This window comes from Canis lupus, chromosome X (genome assembly GCF_011100685.1).
Source record: "Canis lupus familiaris isolate Mischka breed German Shepherd chromosome X, alternate assembly UU_Cfam_GSD_1.0, whole genome shotgun sequence".
Classification (NCBI taxonomy): domain Eukaryota; kingdom Metazoa; phylum Chordata; class Mammalia; order Carnivora; family Canidae; genus Canis; species Canis lupus.
In genome coordinates this window covers 120,341,494-120,363,910 of record NC_049260.1, presented here as the reverse complement: position 1 = coordinate 120,363,910, position 22,417 = coordinate 120,341,494, and the positions used below count along the sequence as shown (strand labels likewise).

The following is a 22,417-nucleotide window of genomic DNA, read 5'->3' as shown; positions in this document are numbered from 1 at the left end:
AATTAACTCAAAATGGATCCAAGCTCCAAAGGTAAGAACTAAAACTACAGAATTTGTGGAAGACGAAAACACAGGAGTGAATCTTCATGCCCTCAGTTAGGCAGAGGCTTTTTAGATGTGGCACCAAAAGCCCAGGTGCTGAAAGAAAAGACTGAGCCCATGATGGGAGAGCACTTCTGCAAATCCTGGATCTGTTAGGACACTTCTTGCTGAATTATATAAGGAACACTTACAACTCCACAATAAAGACACAGAACCCAATTTAAAAAAAAAAAAAAAAAAAAAAACAGGAGAAGAATCTGAACCGACCTCTCCTCACAGGTCTTTTTTCTTCTTACTTGCCCTATGGCAAAAGGACTCCTTGGTAGGAGTTGTTTTCCCCTCTTCTAGGCCACAAGTCAGGGGGGAATCTTCCTTAAAAGCCGCTTCTGTTTTCTGACTGATCCAAAAACCAATTACCAGAAACAGCTGGATTCCCCAGAAGCCCTTCAGCTTGAGAGTTAGGGCTCCCGGTTAATTGTCTTCCTCACTTGGAGGCCTTCTCTTGTTTTAAAGTTCTTTCTCAGAACTTCAGTGCTTGGGGGACAAACTTCATGGCTTTTCCTTGCCAGAAGATTATTCTGTTCGCTGCTTTAAAGAAGGAGGTGTAAGGGTTGGTTCCCTGGACAAAGCTGGCCTTGGGTTTCCAATCGAAGCAGCTGCTAGGAGAGCTGTTAACTTGAGGCTGTGAACTGAGCGCTGCTGTGGACAAGGCCCTGTGGTATGTGGGGGCCTGCAGAAAGGATCAAGGCCCAGGCCTTGTCTTTAAAGAACTTAGAGTCCACTGTGTGGGTGACCGGTCCAGTTATATCTGTTTCACTTAGAGTGAAAGATGAAGCATGACCAGTGTGATGAGTTTTACTTGGTGGGGTGTCGGGTGGGCACCAGATGGACTGCATGGAAGAAGCACCCCTGAGGATGCTGAGGATCTTTATACAAAGCAGGGCGTTGAGGGGGAGGTTAAGAGAGCCATGGGCACAGAGGTGGCAAAGGACAGAGAATGGTTGGGTTTTGAAGGATAAGCACAGAGCGTGGACTTGATTCTCTAGGCAGTGGGGAGAATTGGTAGGCTTTGAGTGACAACAGTGACCCAAACCGAGCTTTGTATCACATTTTTTGGGGGTCGGCAGAAGAGGAACAAAAGACTCAAGCTGAGGAGGGCAGCTGGAGGGCTGATGATTTTATAATTGAGATGAGAAATTCAGGGAGTGACCACAGAAGTGGAGGTGATGGGATGGACAGGAGAAATATTTTGGTAATACAATACCTAGAACTTGGTCGTGGATGCATCACAGACGAAGGAAGGATCAGGAATAACAGTCATGCTTGTGACTCGGGCTCCTGGGTAGATGGAGACCCACCTGCCTGAGCTCTGGCCTACAGGAGGGGGAAGCCAGTCTCAGAAGGCGGGGGAAGACAGAGGCTAGTTGCACAACTTCAGGGGAGTTGTAGCAGTCTCCCCCGAATAGCGTGGCCTGCAGGACTGGATTTCAGGAGAAAGGTCTGGGCTGGGGACATACAGACTTGTCAAGTGTCCACTGCGATTCCACGTGTGAGCCTGCTCACATGGATGGGGATGGTCCTAGTTGATGCTGGACCTCGTGACATCAATGCTGCACTTTGCCTCTTGCAGTTGCTTAGTGGGTAGACCTAGCTCTCTGCCCAGGCTGGCTCTACATGGGGCCACGATACAACCCAGGCTTCACCCAGACACATCTGTACTACAGGAACCGTCTTATAATGGGATTCTCCTGTTTTTGTTTAGCCGATGTGAAACAACCCCCCCCACACCCTAAAGTAAACATTCTAATGGATAAACCTTTATCTCTAAAATGACTGGGTTGGACTAGATGATCACCGAGGTCCTGCTCAGCTACGCCTGGCTCTGACTTGGAGATTTCAATCGACGTGACATCAACCAGTGACAGCTTCCCACCTCGCTAAAGAAATTACACAGACACTCACTTCTATGTTTATGTTGGCTGCCGGGGAAGGAGATGCCACGTGCATGGTTCTTAGTCAAGAGCCTTTGGTTTAGAAGTGTCTGGGGGATGGCCGGTGATATTCTTATGCCATAAGCTTGGGAAATCAAGGCACCTGAGTAGGATCTAAAGGTTCATCAGACACTGGGTGAGTTCGGACCAGAATGTGGCTTTGTTCTCTCTGCATCAATTCAGCTTTTGAACATTTTAATAAGACTCTCCTGTAAGCTATTTATTCATGTGTGTTTTTTGAGGGCCTTCTGCTTAATAACAGATCGATTACTAGCTTTTAATTAATGCCAACATGAAGACTCCTAACTCTGGGAAACGAACTTAGGGGTGGTGGAAGGGGAATGAATGGGTGAATGGGGGTGAATGGGTGATGGGCACTGAGGGGGGGCACTTGATGGGATGAGCACTGGGTGTTATTCTGTATGTTGGCAAATTGAACAGCAATAAAAATAAATTTATTATTAAAAACCAACAATTACAGCTAATACTTGACAGATTCGTGTGTGTCAGATACTGTGCTAATCATGTTCTGTATCGCGACTGGTTTAAGCTTCATATCAGCTTAACTGCAGTGGAGTCTGGTGTTATCTCCATTTTACAGATGAGGAGACTGAGGCACAGAGCCATCTCTTGCCCAGGGTTTTTCTGCTAGTGAGTGGCAGAGCTGGAACCTCAGGTCCCAGGTTGTTTGGCTCCAAAGCTGGTCATCAGTACTAATATCCTCACATGTTGTCTTGGAATAGCCTTGGACCAGAGTTGGGCTCCACTTTTCTGGTTTTTTGTTTTTTCAAGATTTTTATTCATTTATTCATGAGAGAGACAGAGAGAGGCAGAGACACAGGCAGAGGGAGAAGCAGGCTCCCTGTGGGGAGCCCGATGTGGGACTCGATCCCAGGACCCCGGGATCACGCCCTGAGTCAAAGGCAGACACTCAACCACTGAGCCACCCAGGCGCCCCAGGCTCCACTTTTCGACGTGACCCCAGCAGTGTCACTCTTAGCAAGGCACTTAGTATCTTGCACTGCCCTGGAGCGCCCAGGGGGCTCTGTCCCTTAAACATCCGACTCTTGATTTCGGCTCAGGTCATGGTCTCAGAGTCGTGTGATCAGGGTCCACGCCCAGCACAGGGTCTGCTTAAGATTCTCTCCCTCTCCCTCCGCCCCTCTTCCTACACTCACTCACGCTCTAAAAATAAATAAAATCTTAAACAAAACAAAACCGTGGCCCTGAGAGCAGTGTTCCTCTTGTCCTAGGGCTATCCTAAGACCCAAGCTTCCTGGCACATGATGGTGGCACTTGCCCAGGGAGGCTTTATTTCTGTCATGTCATCCCCGTTGTTCCATCGGGAGATTGAGCAATCGGGGATGACACCTCCGTTTTCTGTATGGGGGCCAGGTCACTTCTGTGGCATCAAGTGAATGCTCCGGGGTCCCTGCCCAGCGAGTGACAGAGCTGTTACAAGGCAGTGCAGCTTCTGGCTCCAGGGTCTGGCTTCTGTTTCTGTGACCGAACGATGAAGTGCTGGGGCCCTCAGGTTCCCACCTGCTAGGGCAGCATCTGATCCCTGAAGTCTGTCCCGGGCTGCCCCCTGGCAGGGCTGAGTACTGGCGACAGTACCCAGAGACAGCTCCTGCCTCTTTTTTTCAGATGTTGTTCACATAACCTACAATTTGCCATTTTTAAGTCTACAGTTGCATGGTTCTTGGCATACTCACCGCTCTCTGACTGCACGATATTTCCACTCCCCCAGAAAGAAACCCCACACTTATTGGCAGTTTGTCCCTATTCCCCCCCTCCTGTGCCCCACTCCATGTTTTTCTTTGGCTGAGGAGTGCCCTAGCTCTGGAAAAGATTGCCCTCGTGGGTGTTCCAGGCACCTTTGGGATTCTCTCACAACAGCCATCACAGACCTCTACCTTCCCGTGGGGAAAGGTGGAATGAGAATGTCCTTTATTTTTTTGTTAGGATTTATTTATTTATTTGGGGGAGGGAGAGGCGAAGGGAGAGAATCTTCAAGCAGACTCCCCACTGAGCGCAGAGCTCGAAGCAGGGCCCTCTCCCAGGATTTGAGATCAGATTTGAGCTGAAATCAAGAGTCCCATGCTTGGGACCCCTGGGTGGCTCAGCGGTTGAGCACCTACCTTCAGCCCACGGTGTGATCCTGGGGTCCCGGGATCGAGTCCCACATCGGGCTCCCTACATGGAGCCTGCTTCTCCCTCTACCTGTGTCTCTGCCTTTCTCTCTGTGTCTTTTATGAATAAATAAATAAAATCTTTAAAAAAAAAGTCACATGCTTAACTGACTGCACCACCTAGGTACCCCCGGAGACTGTCCTTTAAACCAGCAAAGTAGGGGCACCTGGGTGGCTCAGTGGTTGAGCGTCAGCCTTTGGCTTGGGTTATTACCCTGAGATTGAGTTCCGCATCAGGCTTCCCACAGGGGGCCTGCTTTTCCCTCTGCCTGTGTCTCTACCTCTCTCTCTGTGGGTCTCTCATGAATAAATAAAAATAAAATCTTAAAAAAAAGTAAATCAGCAAAGTCACTTAAGCAATTTGTGAAAAAAAAAAAAAACTCCTTCCACATTCTAAATCAAGCTGCTTGCCATGTACACAGGACACTCAGATGCTTCCTGGAGATACGTAAACAGACTTTTGGCTAGCACCCTACTTACCAAGTTCCCCATTTACATCAGGACCTGGAGCAAGGTGTGCCTGTGAGGACCTGAAATGAGCTGTCTGGGTTACACCCTGCAGATGTATGGGTAGTGGCTGCTTTGGACTAAAAGCCAGTCCCTGCCTTCTGGTGAACTCTACTGCCTTCCCATCCCTATTGTCCTCCCTGGGAGTGCTTTAAATTTATTCATGAAACTAGTGGGAGCTCAGGTGGCAATAGCTAAATCCATTTAGCAATCAGAATAAGAGGGAAACCATTTTCACGTTCCCTTGCAACGCTGCAGTGCTTAGCTAGCCCAGAAGATATTAATTACTCAGCGTGCTTCGAGGTGTAAAAGCATAAATTTCTCGAGACAGAGGTGTTTGAATCTAGATTGAGGCGGTGCAGAAATTCAGGGAAATCAGGGACTAGCCTCACTTTGCATTTTGGGTGTGCCCTCACCCTCCCTAGCATGAAGTTGAGAGAGGGGTGCCTACTTGTTTGGGTCAGGGAGAGAAATGACTTTCAGCAGAGACATTTGTGAAATGGGCCATGCGTGGCGGTGAGTTTGTCGCATAGATTTCCCACAAGCAGTTTTTTTCAGGGATGTTTCCATGGTAGGCAGCAGGGGGGTATGAAGTTGCTCCCCCAGCCCCCCGACCTGCAGGTTTTCCTTTTGGCACTCACAGCCCCAGCGGCACCCCCGGGGCGGGGCCGGGGAATCTACAAGCAGCCACATCAGATGAGGTCTTTTTCGTATGAACGTGGAGCATCCTTATTCCATGGCTTGTTTCCCGTTAAATCAAGCTGTACCCCCCCAGCCCCTCCTCAGTAGGCTCCATCTACTGGGATGGATTTTAGTCTTCTTTCCGAACCCAGGTGATCAAGGGGCTTGTGCCATAGTTCTGTTTACTGGGTCTTGGTTTCACCTCTCAGGTCCATGTTTGAGTCTGGTGCGTCGTCTAGCGGGTCTTCCCTGCATTTTGTCACTGGCCTCACTGCTGACTCAGTTTCCTCTTTGATAAGTAGCTCCGTTCTTTTGGAGTTGTGGTACAGATGCAGGTGCTGGCCCGGTGCTGGCCAGGTGGGCGTTGTCCTGACTTTCTAGGACAAACGCAAGTGTAGCACGGGTGTCTGTGGAAGCATCATTCCGACAAATGCAAAGGCCTGAGATGACGCATCCCTGATAGACCAGAGTCAGACGTTCCTTGTGATCTTCCTCGTCCACAGAAAAAGGAGGTCAAGCATTTAAAATCTGAAAACCAAAGCAGTTTATGTGGTACTCATTTACAATTTGTACTGAGTCCTTTCCCAAATTGCAAGCTGCTTATGTGTAAAAAGGAAAAAGAAGAGAAACCATCCTTTTTTTTTTAAATAAAGATTTTATTTATGAGAGAGAGAGAGAGAGAGAGGCAGGCAGAGATACAGGCAGAAGGAGAAGCAGGCTCCATGCAGGGAGCCTGATGTGGGACTCGATCCTGGGTCTCTCGGATCACACCCTGGGCCAAAGGCAATCGCTAAACTGCTGAGCCACCCAGGGATCCCCCGAGAAACCATTCTTAGAGAGCAGGGGGACAGGTGTGGCTGGGCACTTAAGAGGCACCCATTTCCCTGGGGGAGCTGTGACTTCATGTCCGAAATCTTTGGCAGCCAGGGCTCCAGGCTGCCTCTGCAGTCCCCTAATCCAGCAGGGAGCAGACACGGTCCCCTGCAGGGAGGCCTTTGCTCTTGGCATGAAAGCCAAATGGATTTGTCACGAAGCACTAACAGGTCCTCTCTACGGGTGATTCTGTGGGAACAGATCAAAGGTACTCTCGCAGCACCGAGACCAAGTCTGGATGATCACAGCGAACGCACTTGCAGGGCGTGCCTCCTTGCTGTCAGGCCTGTTTGGCATCTGCATGGCGATGACCAAGTCCAAGTCCCTGCTTCAGGCAGCTCAGTGTCTGGAGCAGCGCTGTCCAGTGGAACTTTCCGTGATGGAGGAGATGTTCTTTGGCGCTGTCCGACACCGCGGCCGCCAGCCACACATGGCTCCTGAGCACTTGGAATGCGGCTAGTGTGGCTAAGGAACTGCACTTTAAAGTTTTTATTGAATTTGAATTGACACAGCCAGATGTGGCTAGTGGCTACCGTGTTGACCAGAAAGGACAAACATCAGGGCGCCTGGGTGGCTCAGTCCGTTGAGCATCTGACTTTATTTTGGCTCACGTCATGGTCTCAGGGTTGTGAGGTCGAGCCCTGGTGTCCGTGCAGAGTCTGCTTGGGTTTCTCTCCCTTTCGCCCTCTGACCCTCCCCCACCCCTAAAAAGGCAAAAAAAAAAAAAAAAAAAAAAAGGAAACCTGTAACTGGGATGGGTGTGCTTTCAGAAGGAGCTAAGTGGAACAGGTAAGAGGACAAGGGGAGGGAGTGATTAATTCATCAAACCCAAATGAAAGGCTACTAGGGGGCACATCAAGTTGGGGCGCTCTCATGGATCAGACATTTCAATCAAGGTTTTGGCAGGTGCTGGATCCCAGCCAGGTCACAGTGAGGTTCTCTAACAAGGGCCTGGCGTGTCTTGTTTTACAGCCCTTAATAAAATGCACCTTAGCTTTAGATACCAGTCACGGTGGGTCAGGTTGTAATAGGAGATCAAGTTTGTGTTTCCTCCCAAAGGGACAAATCTGCTTTGGGACAGACGCAGGCTGCTAGGGTGTCTGTGGGTAGAACCAGCACTTTGTTTATCAACTGGATCTTCTTAAGGGCATGTACAAGTCCATGGCTGGCATTTCCAAAATTTCTGCCTCATGTGAAAGGACATTTTCAGACAGGTGGCACGAGCTCACTACGTGCCCTTTTCCATTAAAAGAAATTCTTTGTGGTCCTCTGCAGAGGAATGAGGCAACTTTTCTGCTGAATACTTGAACACTGCCACCCCCACCCCCAAGGCACAGTGATTTGGGGCTTGTTAATTTAACCTGCAATGAATCAGCCACTTTCTAATGTGTGCCTGGGGCCAGAGAGTGAGTCACTGTCATTAACATGGAAGATTCCTATCTGCCTGCACCCAAATTGAGTTGTTATAGATTGCATACAAAAGGTATAGAACACGACCCAATTTTAGACTACTTGAAGTATGGGGTCTCTCACGAGAATATTTGTCCCCATCTTGGTTTTGGCAGCCGTGCTTCATTGTAGGCTCTGAAGAAGTCTTAATTAGCTCTGGATGCAGATTGTTGCTGAATGGTTTTGTCCACAGATGGTTTGGGTCCATTGAATCCAAGGTCAATGAGGGTTTAATAAATACTGCAAAACTGTGTTCTATGGCCCTTAACTCTTGGTGACCTATAGCAGGTTGTATCGGCAGACAGTAGGGGATTGGCTGAGGCCCAAAACATTATTGTGCAAGATGTTATGGAAGAATGAACATATGCTTGCAATTCTTGGGTGACAAAGTAGGGGGTAGAGTTTTGAAGGAAGACCCAGTGAAAGGAGTGGCTTTTGATTTTGGAGGGGTTGATACAGAACTTTTAAAGTGTCATGAGAAATAACCTGTACCTGATTCAAAACAAGTTAGAGAAGACTTTAAATGAATAATACAGTGCTCCTTCGCCCCGACCCTTATTCTCATTCTTTTTAATAGACTTCATTTTTTTATAGCAGTTTGAGGTTCACGGCAATATTGAGCAGAAGGTAGAGTTTTCTCATATACTGCCTTCCCCTACACATGCGTAGGTCCCTTCTTATCAACACCCTCACCAATCAAGAGGTACATTGATTACAATTGACTTATATTGAAACACTATTATCACCCAAAGTCCACACTTCAGGGTTCGCTCTTGGTATTGTATATTCTCTGGGTTTATACAAATTTATACTGATGTCTATCTACCATCAGAGTATCCTACAGAACATGGTTTTATCTTTCCAGAATGTTATATAGTTGGAATCCTACAGTTTGTCACTTTTATGGTTGGCCTCTTTCACTTAGTAATATGCGTTAAAAGTTCCTTTGTCTTCTCATGGCTTGATAGCTTTTCTTTTCTTTTTTTTTTTAAAGCATGAAAGAATATTCCATTGTCTGGATGTCCCACAGTTTATCTGTTCATCCACTAAAGGAATCTTGGTTGCTTCCAAGTTTTGCCAGTTATGAATAAAGAAATTGTAAACACCTGTGTGGTGTTGCGTGGCCATCAGTTTTTAAGTCCTTTGGGTAAATACCAAGGAGTATAATCGCTGGCTTGTATGGAATATATGTTTAGTTTTGTTAGAAACCACAAAAATCCTTGAAAACTACATCTGAAACTAATTATGTATGATATGTTGGCAAATTACCATTTAAATTTTTAAAAATTAAAAAAAAAAAAAAGAATCCAGGGCACCTGGGTGGCTCAGTGGTTGAGTGTATGCCTTCGGCTCAGGTCGTGGTCCCAGGGTCCTAGGATTGAGTCCTTCATCAGGCTTTTTGCAGGGAGTCTGCTTCTCGCTCTGCCTATGTCTCTCATGAATAAATAAATAATTGAAAAAATCATTTAAAATAATTTTTAAAAATCCATTCAAATGTTACAAAGTGATTGTACCATTTGACATTCCCACCAGTAATTAATGAGATCTCCTTTTGTTCTACATCCTTGCCAGCACTTGGTGGTGTCTGCAATTTTGACCAATCTCATAGGTGTGTAGAGGTAGCTTGTTGTTGTTTTTTTCCCCAAGTATAATTAACATACAGTGTTATGTTAGTTACAGGTTATAATGATTCCACAGCTCTATATGTTACTCAGCGTTCATCCCCATAAGTGCACTCTTCATCCCCTCCACCTATTTCCACCATCTGCCCCCTTCCCCACCCCCCTGTCCTGTCTGGCAGCTACCATTTCTCTATATTTAAGAGTCTGTTTTTTTGTTTTGTTTTGTTTTTTCCCCTCCTCCTTGGTTCATTTGTTTCTTAAATTCCACATATAAGTGAAATCATACAGTATTTACCTTTCTCTGACTTATTTCACTTAACATTATACCCTCTGGGTCCATCCATGTTGTTGCAAATGGCAAGAGTTCATTCTTTTTGATGGCTGAATAATATTCCATTCCATTCTGTCAATTTGACTAGTCTGACTACCCTTTATAAGTGGCATCATATAGTATTTGCCTTTTTACGTCTTATTTCTCTTAGTGTGATGCCCTCGAGGTCCATACATTCGTTTTAAAAGGCAGGATTTCCCTTTTCATGGCTGAATGATATTCCTATATGTGTGTGTGTCTTTGTCCACTTATCCATCAACGGACACTTAGGTAGTTTCCATGTTTGGCTACTATGAATAATGCTGCAATGAACATGGGGTGCAGAGATCTCTTTGAGATAGTGATTTCCTTTCATTTGGATGTGTACCCAGAAGTGAGATCACTGGATCACAGTAATTCTAGTTTTCATTTGTTAAGGATCCTCCATACTCTTTTCTGTATTGGCTGTACCAATTTACTTTCCCACTGACAGTGCACAAGGGTGCCCTTTTCTCCATCTTCTTTTTTTTTTTAAAGATTATTTATTTGAGAGAGAGAGAGAGAGAGAGAGAGCACAAGAGGGCGGAGCAGCAGAGAAGGAGAAGCAGACTCCCTGCTAAGCAGAGAGATCCCAGAAGCCCAGGATCATGATTTGAGCTGAAAGCAGATGCTTAACTGACTGAACTACCCAGGCGCCCCCCTTTTCTCCATATTCTTATCAACAATTAGTCTTTTTGATACCAGGTGTGAGGTGATCTCATTGCAGTTTTGATTTGCATTTCTCTGATGATCACTGATATTGAGCATCTTTTCATGTGCATGTTGGCCATCTGGAAAAGTCTTTGGAAAAGTCTTCAGAACCACATACATGGGCCTGGATCCTCGGTCTGCAGGGGATGATGAGGCCCCGGAAGCACCTGGGATGTGGCCCATTTTTAAATCAGGTTGTTTGTCATTAAGTTTTAAGCATTCTTTGTATATTTTGGATAATGGTTCTTTATCAGATGTGTCTTTTGCAAATATTTTCTCCCAGCCTGGCTTGTCTGTTCGTTCTCTTGACAGTGTTTTTCACAGAGCAGAAGTTCTTAACTTTAATGAAGTCTAGCCTATCAAGTTTTTCCATGGTTCATGTTTTTGGTGTTACATCTGAAAAGCTATTGCCAAACTCAAGTCATGTAGGATTTCTCCTCTGTTGCTTTTAGGAGTTTTTATCGTTTTGTATTTTATATTTAAGACTGTGATCCACTTTGAGTTAATGTTTGTGAAGGATGTAAAATCTATGTCTAGATTCTTCTTCTTTTTCTTCTTCTTCGTTGTTGTTGTTGTTATTTTTGCAAGTGGTTGTCCAGTTGTTCTGGCTCCATTCGTTGAAGAGACTATTTTCTCTGTTGTGTTGCTTTTTCTCCCTTGTAAAAGGACAGTTGACTATATTTATATGGATCTACTTTTGGGCTCTCTGTTCTGTTCCATTGATTTGTTTGTCTCTTTTGCTGATACCACACTGTCTTGGTTACTGTAACATTTTTTAATATTTTTTTAAATTTTTATTTATTTATGATAGTCACACAGAGAGAGAGAGAGAGAGGCAGATACACAGGCAGAGGGAGAAGCAGGCTCCACGCATTGGGAGCCCAACGCGGGATTCAATCCCGGGTCTCCAAGATCACGCCCCGGGCCAAAGACAGGCGCCAAACCGCTGCGCCACCCAGGGATCCCAGTTACTGTAACTTTATAATAAGTCTTGAGGTTGGGTAGTGTCAGTCCTCCCACCTTGTTCTTTTCCTTCAATATTACATTGGCTATTTGGGGTCTTTGTCCTCTCTGTATAAACTTTTCAGTTAGTTTCTCAGTATCTACAAAATAACTTGCTGACATTTTGATTGTGATTGCATTGAATCTATAAGTCAAGTTGGGAAACCGACATGTTGGCAGTATTGCGTCTTTCTGTCCATGAACATGGATTATCTTTCCATTTAATCCTCCTTTGATTTCTTTCATGACCATTTTGTAACTTGATTCATATAGATCTTATGCATATTTTGTTAGATTTATACCAGGTATTTCTTTTGGGGGGCTGCTGATATAAATGGTGGTGTGTTTTAATTTAAAATTTCCACTTGTTCGTTGTTGACATATAGGAAAGTGACTAACCTTGTATCCACCAACCTCAGTGTAGTCACTTCTTAGTTTCAGGAGTATAAGGAGTTTTTTTTTTTTTTTTTTGGTGAATCCTTTTGGATTATTTACATAGATGATCATGTTCTCTTCAACAAAGACGGTTTTTATTTCTTCCTTCTCAATCAGTATATCTTTTTTTCTTCCTTGTCTTGTTGCAGTAGCTACAACTTCCACTATGATGTTGAAAAGCAGCGGTGAACAGGGACATTATTGCCTTGTTTCTGATCTTGGAAGGAAAGCTTTAGTTTCTTGTCATCAAGTGTGGTGTTAGCTGTAGATTTTTTGCAGGTATTCTTTTTCAAATTGAGGAAGTTCTCTTCTATTCCTAGTTCACAGAGAGTATCCTGTTCTTTTTTTAAATATTTTATTTATTTATTCATGAGAGACAATGAGAGAGAGACAGAGAACACAGGCAGAGGGAGAAGCAGGCTTCATGCAAGGAGCCCGATGTGGGACTCGATCCCGGATCCCGGGATCATGCCCTGAGCCGAAGGCAGACGCTCAACCGCTGAGCCACCCAGGTGTCCCAGTATCCTGTTCTTTTAAACAGCTATATAACCTTTCATTGTATTGAAGAACTATGTTTTATTTAATTCTTCGTTGAGGAACGCTTGGTCCATTTCCATTATTTTTGCTATTTTAAGCAGTACTGTTGTGAACAACCTTTTACATATCTCTATGGGCACGTGTACAAGTATTTTTCTGTAACAGGTACCTAAAAGTGCAGTTGCTGAATTGAGAGAGATGCATATTTAAATAATTTAAATTTTTTAAATGTTGAAATAATTACAAACCTACATGAGACTTGCAAGTATAGTATAAGGAACTCCCTCCACCAGCACCACCAAATCGCCTGAGAGTAAGTTGCTTACCTGATGTTCTATCACACACCCCCCACATTGACAAATAACTTTAGGGCAGGTTTCCTTCAAATGAAGACATCCTTTTATATATCCTCAGCATAACCATCTGAATCAGGAAATTAATGTTGATAAATTACTACCGTTTTATCGTTAGACCCAATTCAAGTTTCACCAGTTGTCACAATAATGTCCAATACAAGGAATTCCCATTTACTGTTCACCCAGATTTCCCAGTTGTATCGCATTTGTACTGGTGTCTATAGGTGTGTCTGAATATTTTATCAGAATTATTTCAGACTCAGTCGCAAGCATGATGCTCATTATTACTTGAGTGTGCATTTCCTAAAAACAAGGACGCTTTCTTCCCTGAGCACAGTAAATTCATCAAGATTGGGAGTTTGACAGTGACCCAGTATTACCATCTGGTCAATAGACCTCTCAAATTTCACTGAGTTTCCCAGTAATGCCGTTTTATAGGTTCAGGATCCAATCCAGGATCACCTGTTGGATTTAGCTGTCGCAATTTCCTTGATCTCTGGGATTGTTGTTCAGTGCTGAAAGCTGCTGGCTCATGTTTTGTCTATTTGATAGTGTTTATGATGGGAGGGCTGATCTGATACCGATTACTCCATCATAGCAAAAAGCAAAAGTCTACTTCAGAATTTTAGAAGCTAGGTTATTAAGTGGTATGACTTATTTTCTTGGTGGATTATATGCTTTATAAAATATTGCACTTTTCCTATTTGGGGGTTGGGAGCTTGAGTTCTACTTTGTCATACTAATACTGCCACATCTGTTTCTTTCCTGTTAACCTTTACCTGGTTACATATTTCTCTATTACATTCTATCTTTTGTGGGTGGTGGTTATTTTGTTTTAGGTGTATATCTTGCCAACAGCATATAGTTATCTTTTTATTCCATTTATCTTTTGGTAGGAGATTGACCATCTTTATAATCATTTTTTTACTGATATAATTGTACATATTCTTGTATTAAAGTTCATGTTTTCTGTTTAACATGTTTCTTTTTTTTTCTGTTTGGTGACTTTCATTGGATTGATTTTTTTTCATTGCTGGTGTTGACCCTTTATTTTTTCTTGGATGAGCTAGAGGTTTTATATTTTTTCTATCTCTTCTATAGCCTGTATCTCTCTCTCTTTTTCTTTTTTTACTATGGGAAATGGATTTTTAAAATAAAATTTGTTTTTAGAACAGTTTTAGGTTTACAATGCCAAGCTAGTACAGAGAGTTCCCTTATGCTCCACATTTTATTTCCCCTATTTTTAACATTTTACATCAGTGTAGCACATTTGTCACAATTGATGAACTGGTATTGATATACTATTATTAACTGAAGTTCATACTCTATTTGGATTTCCTTTGTTTTTATCCAAAGCCCCCTGCTTTTTTTTTTTTTTTTTTTTTGGTTCCAGGATCCAATCCAAGGTACCAGTGACCTTTTGTCATTATTTTTCCTTAGGCTCTTCAGGCTGTGTCAGTTTCTCAGACTTCCTGTTTTTGATGACCTTGGTTTTTTAGGAGTACTAGTCATATATTTTGTAGGACTGGAATTTGTCTGATGTTTTTCTCATGATTATACTGGGGTTACATTTTTTTGAGAGGAAGACCACACATGTATAGTGCCTGTCTCATCCCATCATCTCAAGGGTCTTGACTATCAATGTGACCCATCACTGTTGTTAACCTTGAGCTGATGTAGTGTATCTTAGACTTCTCGACTGTAAAGTTACTTTCTCCCCCCCACCTACCTGCTCATACTGTAACTTTTGGAAGGAATTCAACACTTAAGGAGTAAAGAGTTATGTTTCATCTCCTTGAGCTAGTTAACTTGAATTCTTCTGTTTTGTTCCCTTTATGTATTTGTTTAAATATGTTTTTATATCAGCGTGGACACATGGATATTTTATACTTTGGATTATAATCCAATACTACTTTTTGATTAAATTTAGCCGTTGGGAGCTCTTTCAGTTGGCCCTGTGCCTCTTTGAAATATACCTATCAATATTAATATTTCAAAACATACTTCTTGGCACTAGAAGATGCTTCAAACTCCTATATTTATTGTTCAGTCCTAGAATCAGCCATTTCTCCAAGAAGTTCTGTTTTTCTTTAATTGGAGAGTGCTATTTAGAAACCAAGATCTGGGTGCAAGGTGTCTTCATCGCTGCTGGGGTGTTATTACTTCTAGGCCCTCTCAGGTGAGAGAGCAAAGGCATATGTCCACATACTAGCCCATATATATATAATTGTATGTGTGTGTATATATACACACATCTATAAGTATTTCTATAGGTGACCATCTGTGTGTATATTAAACTACACATGATTTATACTGAGGTCTCCCAACTTTAATCCATTATTACATAGATCATTCTAGCTTCCTCTTATCTATAATATCCCTCTCCAACAGTGAGAAGCCTGGCTTCTCCAGTTCATCACTCATTTACCTATTTGTTCAGTTTCAGTATACATGCGTTGTGGTTTAAGAATTGATAATGTATAAATACACCTGTGGGAAAGTATATGCCGATCTGGGGTTAATGATAGCTGTCTAGTTCAAAAGCAGAGTTGGGTATATGGGTACACTTCTGAGAATAAATTCTCTTGTGAAAAGCTTTTCCCTGGAGCCTTTTAAATTATGTGTAATTAGAATTACTAGTCTAGATATGGATACTGGGGTCAGGGGGCAGGTACTCTGGATTGACAAAGTGCAGTGCAGCATTGAGATGTGTAGTGGGATGAATGAACCTGGTGCATTATCAGTGGAGCCTTGGACTCCAAGAGTCCTTGTTGTGGAAGTCCTACATACTATGGAGAGGGCTTTTGTAAGATTATATTTTGTGTTCTGTACACTTGAGCCTTCAGCCTTCTAGTGGACTGAAGGCTGTTCGGTTGTTTTGTTTTGTTTTTGGTGGAGGTAAGTTGTTTGTAGAAGTATGTCAACTCAACATATCTTTGGATGGCTTCTACCAATGTCCTTTTGTGGTGTTAACCTTCATGACACTATCTAAAGAGAAAAAAATCATTACAAGAAATTATTTCAATACTATTCTGTTTTCTGCAAAAGGAGTTAATTTAAAATCTTCTTTTAAATTTTTAGGATCTGGGGACTCTGATTTCCGTCTGGAGGATGCATTGAAAGGAACTTCCTCAGTAAAGCGTGAGTAGTCAATCAGATAAACTAGTAAAAGCAAACAGTAGTGATTCATATGCACCACCCGCTCAGAATACACACTCAAGGAAAACATTGTTTTATCTGTATTGATCAGATAAAATATGGGTGTCATAAATTGCATTACTTAAAATCTGAATATTTAACATTTGTTTCCTTTGCGAAGAATACCAAGCAATGTGTAATAGCTGATACAGCACTTTCACCAGCAGCGGCCTCAGAAGACTGCCTTTCCCTAGCTCAGAAAAAGGTACTTTGAAGTGAATAAGAGATTTATTTCTCCTCCTAGATTTTTAAAATAATGGCTCTTCTTAAAATGGTATCTATACGTATTGTCTCAAATGCTAAACTTTGTCGTCAATTTCTCTTTATATTTTTTGAAAAAAAAAAAAACAAAACCTTTTTTTTTAAGTGCAAATGTTAGCAAGTATAGCCGAAAGATTTTATGTGACCCCTCCCCATCCAACTAACCTCACTCCCATCCCAGGAGGGAACTGCCAAAGTCTGGGACATACTGGTCCCAGGTGATTGTCTATGCTGTTACGTACATCTATACACATAGATCTTTTGGTGTTTTTGTTGTTGTTTTACATAACGTGAGGCTTTTTTTTTTTTTTAACGTGAGGCTTTTTAATGTAGTTATGTATGTATTACTGCACAACCTTTTTTAAAATTTAATATGTATTGAAGGCCTGAATGAATGTATCTATCTGTATTCTTTTCCTAGGGCTGCTGTAACAAAGTATATACACTGGCAGGCTTAAACCCACAGAAGCATATTCTCTCACAGTCCTGGAGGCCAGAGGTCCAAACTTTGGGGTGTCTGCTAGACCACACTCCCTTGGAAGGTTGGAGTGCAGAAAGCTTCTTTCCTGGGCCCAGCTCTGGTGGCTCACAGCTGCCGCCCTTTGATCTCTGCCTCCATTGTTATAGAGCCTCCTCCTTTGTGTGCTGCCGTCTTCTCTTCTGTCTCTCAAAGGAGTTCTTTTTTGCTGGATTTAGAACCCACCTGGAAAATCCTGCATGATCTCATCTCAGGATCCTTAACTGAATTACTACATCTGCAAAGACTGTTTTCCCAAGTAGGGTCACATATCTGGCACCTGGGGACTAGGACTCAGCTATATATTTGAGGGGGCACCATTCAACCCACTACATCATCTGTGTATCCACATCAATATATCTATACTTCAGACGTGAACTTGTGTTTCGTGGAGCTGGCATTCCAGTGGTATGGCTTTGGCCGTGGCCAGTGCTGCCATTTCCTTACTGGCAGACGTGTGATTTGCTTTCATTTTGCATGATTACGAACAGGGCGTCAGTGAACATTCTTGTCCATATCCTTTGTGCACAAGTTTGGTGAAACTACCAGGCCAAAGGGTGTATGTATTTTATATTTTAATAGACTGTGCCAAGTTGTTTCAAAATGAATGTGCCTTTATATATTCACTGAATACTGTTGAGGACCTTTTCTCTTAGATCTGCACATCACCAGATTTTATCAGTCAAAGGCCTTTTTCCAATCCGATGGACAAAATATCCTAATTGCTTATTATGCGTTTTCCTCATCACAGTAAGATGGAGCATCATTTCATATGTTTATTGGCCGTTTGTATTTTCCTCTTTGGTGAAGTATCTGTTCATATCCTTTCCCCATTTTTCTGCTGGTTTGCTTGTCTTTTTCTTGCAGATTTGTGAGCTCTCTGTATATTCTGGGTTGAGAAAAGCAGGGGCTCTGGAGCCAGACTTCCCGCATCTGAATCTCGCCTCTGCGACTTACTGTCCCCTTGGATGAGTCACCTGATTTCTCTGTGCCTCCATTCCCTTGCGTGTTACATGAGGCTAATAATATGCTTTACCTCCTGGAATTACTGTAAGGATTAGATGAGATGGCCCATGTGAAGCGCTCAGCACAGGATTGGTATGAGTTCAGTGCTCAGTGAGCATCAGCCATTATTGTTTCTTGGTTTGACTGGGGCCGAGTCTCTGGTGTAAGTCAAGCATACGTGAGGAATGCATGCCTACCTACTTCATTTGACCAACAGACTGAAAGCAATGTCTGTCAAAATCCCAGCTAGAAGTTTTACAGAAACAGACGAGCTGATCCTAAAATTCGTATAGAATTCAAGGGACCCCAAATTGCCAAAACAGCCTTGGGGCACCTGAGTGGCTCAGTCAGTTTCTTCGAGTCAGTGAAATTCTGACTTGATTTCAGTTCAGGTCATGATCTCACGGTCATGGGATCCGGCTCTGCTCAGCACGGAGCCTGCTCAAGATTCTCTGTCTCCTCTCTATACCCCCCGCCCCTATTCCGTGCTTGAACTCTCTCTCTCAACAACAACAAAATTTGCCAAAACAATCATGAAAAAAGAAAAAGTTGGAGGATTCCTACTTTCTAATTCAGAACTTACTACAGACCTGCAGTAATCGAGATAGCGTGGCACTAGGCATGGACATAGAGTTCAATGAAATAGAATTGAAATTCTAGAAATAAACCATTATATATCTGTGGCCAGGTGACTTTTGACAAAGGTGCCAAGACTGCCCAACGGGGAAAGAATGATCTCTTTAATAAATAGGACTGGGACAACTGGATATCTAGGTGCAAAAGAGTGAAGTTCGATTCCTGCCTCACACATTATACAAAAATTAACTCAAAATAGATGATACACCTAAAACTACTGATCTCTTTAGAAGTTTCTTTTTAATGTATGCCTTGAGGCGAGAGCTTAGGGGCCTATACATGCAGGTGGCCTTTTGCATTCCCCAGAAAATAAATACGCTTAGTTTATTAGCAATAACAGTTTTAATGAAATCATTTAACATCTCCCCCCAAATAAACATGACCCCCCCCCAAAAAAAAACAAAAGAATACAAAGTATAAAGACCCCCAATTAGGAAATTTATTACTTTCCTGATTAGGGGGGCGTTGTAATATTTACATTCCTTTTTCAGTTGTACACCTGCTCATCTGACCTTCATCAGCATCCATCAGTCAGTGGGTCTGGGACCCATTGAAGCACCAGCATGTGATATCTTTGCTTGAATGACATCCTCTAAAACCTCATCACTCTGCTGTCCTTTTCTTTCTTTCTTTCTTTTTCTTTTCTTTCTTTCTTTCTTTCTTTCTTTCTTTCTTTCTTTCTTTCTTTCTTTCTTTCTTTCTTTCTTTCTTTCTTTCTTTCTTTCTTTCTTTCTTTCTTTCTTTCTTTCTTTCTTTCTTTCTTTCTTTCTTTTCTTTCTTTCTTTTTCTTTTTTTTTCTCTTACCTTACATTTCATGCTACTGAAGTTCAAACAGATAGACCTGTTCATCTCTTCTTGGCTCAATTCTGTTTTCGGGTAGAGAATGTCCTCCTTTGTGTATTGTACATTTCTTGTTTAAACTGTCCCCGAACCTCCTACGTCAGGGTATTGTAAATGACCTTCATTGGTCAATTCAACAGTGTTTATGGAGTGCGTGCTTGCCGCCAGGCACCCCTGCAAGTGCTGGGCATACTGTGTGGACTAGGTCTGTCCTCATGATGTTATTGTCTTTGATGGGACACAGCACATGAGATAATTTCAGATCTCACGGAGTACTCTGGAACAGTTATAACCGGATGGTGGGATAGGGAGGGTCCAAGGAGGTGGTATATGGTGGCTAGTTTAGATGAGGTGGTAAAGGCCTCTCTGATAAGAGGTGACCTGCAAGAAGGGGAAAAGAGCTGTCAAGGCCAAGGGACCAGGTGTAAGAGCCCTAGGGAGAAAAGAATGGGGCTGGCTCTGGGGGCTTGGAGGGTGGCCTATGTGACTAGAGTGTGGACGGCACTGGAGAAAAGACAGAGCAGTTGGAAGGGACTGCATTATATGGAGTCTTCAAGGGCATGGTGACCACTTTATTCTAAGAGCAAAGAGAAGCTTTTGGAGTATATTTTTGAAAGTTGCTTTATCAAGTTATATAATTCACATACTATATAATTTACCCATTTAAGGTGTGCAATTTGGGACACCTGGGTGGCTCAGTCAATTAAGCATCTGCCTTCAGCTCAGGTCATAATCCTGTGCAGGGACCTGGATCAAGCCCCATATTGGGCTCCCTGATTAGGGGGTGGTCTGCTTCTCCCTCTGCTCATGCACTCTCTCTCAAGTCCTAAAAAAAAATGAAAGTGTTCAATTCAGTGGGTTTTTAGTATATTTACAGGATTTTGCAATCATAACTAAAATCCATTTTAGTATATTTCCATCACCTCAAACAGACCCTTTAGCTGTCAATCTCCTGATTATTTCCCTCCCTCTCTTCCTCCTTCTCTTCCTTTTGCCAAGTGTGTAATCATCTCACAGGGAAGTATACTTTGGCTTTTGCTCTATAAAGTTCTTCTTTTTAAAAATTTATTTATTTATTTGAGGCGGGAGGGGCAACAGGAGAGAATCCCAAGCCTACTTTGCACTGAGCATGGAGCCCAATATGGGGCTCGATCCCAGGACCCTGAGATCCCAACCTGAGCTGAAATCAAGGGTTGGCTGCTTAACCAACTGTGTCCCCTGCCCCAAGTGCCCCTGCCCTGTAAAGCTTATGAGTGTTCTGATTTCCTCAGAATGCCATCATTCAGTCACCCTCGGGGGAACCTGGCCACTTTTGTTTACTGTGTTGTCGTAGCACATGTTAAAAAGAATCCCTTCTGGCAGGAGTGCCATATTGCTACCAGCATTTGCTGAGCAGCAAAGAATCGTTCCTAAGTTTGTCATTTTGAGAAAAGCTTCACAGAAATAGGTTTCTTTATTTTAGGAGCTCGCTGCTTTCATGATGTTGACCTACTATTCTAATTCCTTGATAAGCAGCTAGACTTTCCTCCTCTCGGTTATGGGTGATAAATGCCATCGAAAAGTTCACAACAAGAAAATCTCTGGTTAATAGTATCTTACACATCACACAGATCCAAGCTAGCATTCTGGATCTCCACAGACTCCAGCTGTGACCCAGCCACTGGTTCCACACACATGTTAAGATATTCGGAGAAACCAGACTTTGCCAGAAACTGTGTGTAGTGGCGCAGACCTCCACAGGGCTCTAACGATCAAGACTTCGTGGTACTGGCATCCGACAGACACCATCAGGTCAATCAAACAGAATGAGAGTCTGAAAATAAACCCTTACATCTATGGCCAGTTGACTCTTTTTTCTTTAATCTGGAAAAATAATAAGCTGTTTGAGTCCTACAGATTTTAAACTAATATTACATCAGTGGCCATTGCTTTTCCAAAAATTGCTCAAATAATGGTTTCAGTGACATATCACCATAATCTAGAAATACATAATATAGAGCCTCCTTCAGACAGGTAGCCAGGCTGTGCTTTTTCATTTTACAGCTTAAAGTCTAATGGAAATTACAGACCTAAAATCATCTCTAAACTAATGAATGATGAGCTAGATTACAAAGTACATACATAATGACAGCAGGTTGTCACATGTGGTCCTCTTACCGTAAAAACCCATCCACTGGGGATGCCTGGGTGGCTCAGCGGTTGAGCGTCTGCCTTCAGCCCAGGGCCTGATCTCGGGGTCCTGGGATCGGGTCCTGCATCGGGCTCCCTGCATGGAGCCTGCTTCTCCCTCTGCCTGTGTCTCTGCCTTTCTGTGTGTGTGTCTCATGAATAAATGAATAAAATCTTAAAAAAAAAAAAACCCATCCACTGGTGTGGTCCTCACGTTGATGTGCACGTTGGCGTACCAGCGGCTTTCTCAAGGGGTAAGCAGGAATGGTCATTTGAAGGGAAGGACTCGGCCATATTCTCAGGTTCTATCTCTGCTTTTACTAAAACTGACTCGTGGAATAAACCTGCAGCTAAGGTGATGAGCTCCTTTCCCACCTGTCCCTCTTTGTTTAAAAAGCTAATGAAATGCACATCACATAAAATTAGCTGTTTGAAACCATTCACCGTGTCATGCAACCACCATGTCTACCCAGCCCCCAAATCTTACCTTCCCTCCAAACTCAGATCCCCCTTACCCATTAAGCAATCTTTCCTCCTTTCCCCCTCCCCCTTGCTCCCAATCACCAAAGTACTTTCTGTTCTGGATATGTCCTAGAAATACTGTCATGCGACATGCGATCTGTTGTCTGTCATTCATGTAGCAGGATGTTTTGGAGGCACACCCACCTTGTAGCCTGCATTATCAGTGCTCCATCCATTCTTTTTTGTAACTAATATTCATCATATGACTAGACCGCAATGCGTTCACTGATCGCTTGCCGGCCACTTGGCCATCTCCGCCCTTTGGCTGTTGTGAATAGTGCTGCTGTGAGCATGCTCGTACATGGTCTTGTTTTTAATTCTTTGGGGGCATATACCTGGGAGTGGAAGTGCAAGATCATAAAGTCCTTCCATGTGTGATGTTTTCAGGAACTGCCAAACTGTTTTCCACGGTGGCTGCACCATCTTACATTCCTGCTGGCCCTGTGTAAGGATTCTGATTCCTCCACATACTAAGCAAACTTAGTTTCCTTTTTTCCCCCCTGAGGCTTTGTACCCTGTGGC

At 43.0% G+C, this 22,417-nt stretch overlaps 1 protein-coding gene across 2 annotated transcripts in view; it reads left to right on the top strand.

Annotated features, from left to right (window-relative positions):
• The window catches only part of CD99L2 (CD99 molecule like 2), a 94,801-nt gene that overhangs the window by 37,548 nt on the left and 34,836 nt on the right, over window positions 1-22,417 (top strand). For both annotated transcript variants that reach the window (XM_038588558.1, XM_038588557.1), the window contains exon 2: window positions 15,829-15,888. In XM_038588558.1, coding sequence (XP_038444486.1) covers window positions 15,829-15,888 — 60 coding nt within the window. The remainder of the gene's footprint in view (window positions 1-15,828; window positions 15,889-22,417) is intronic.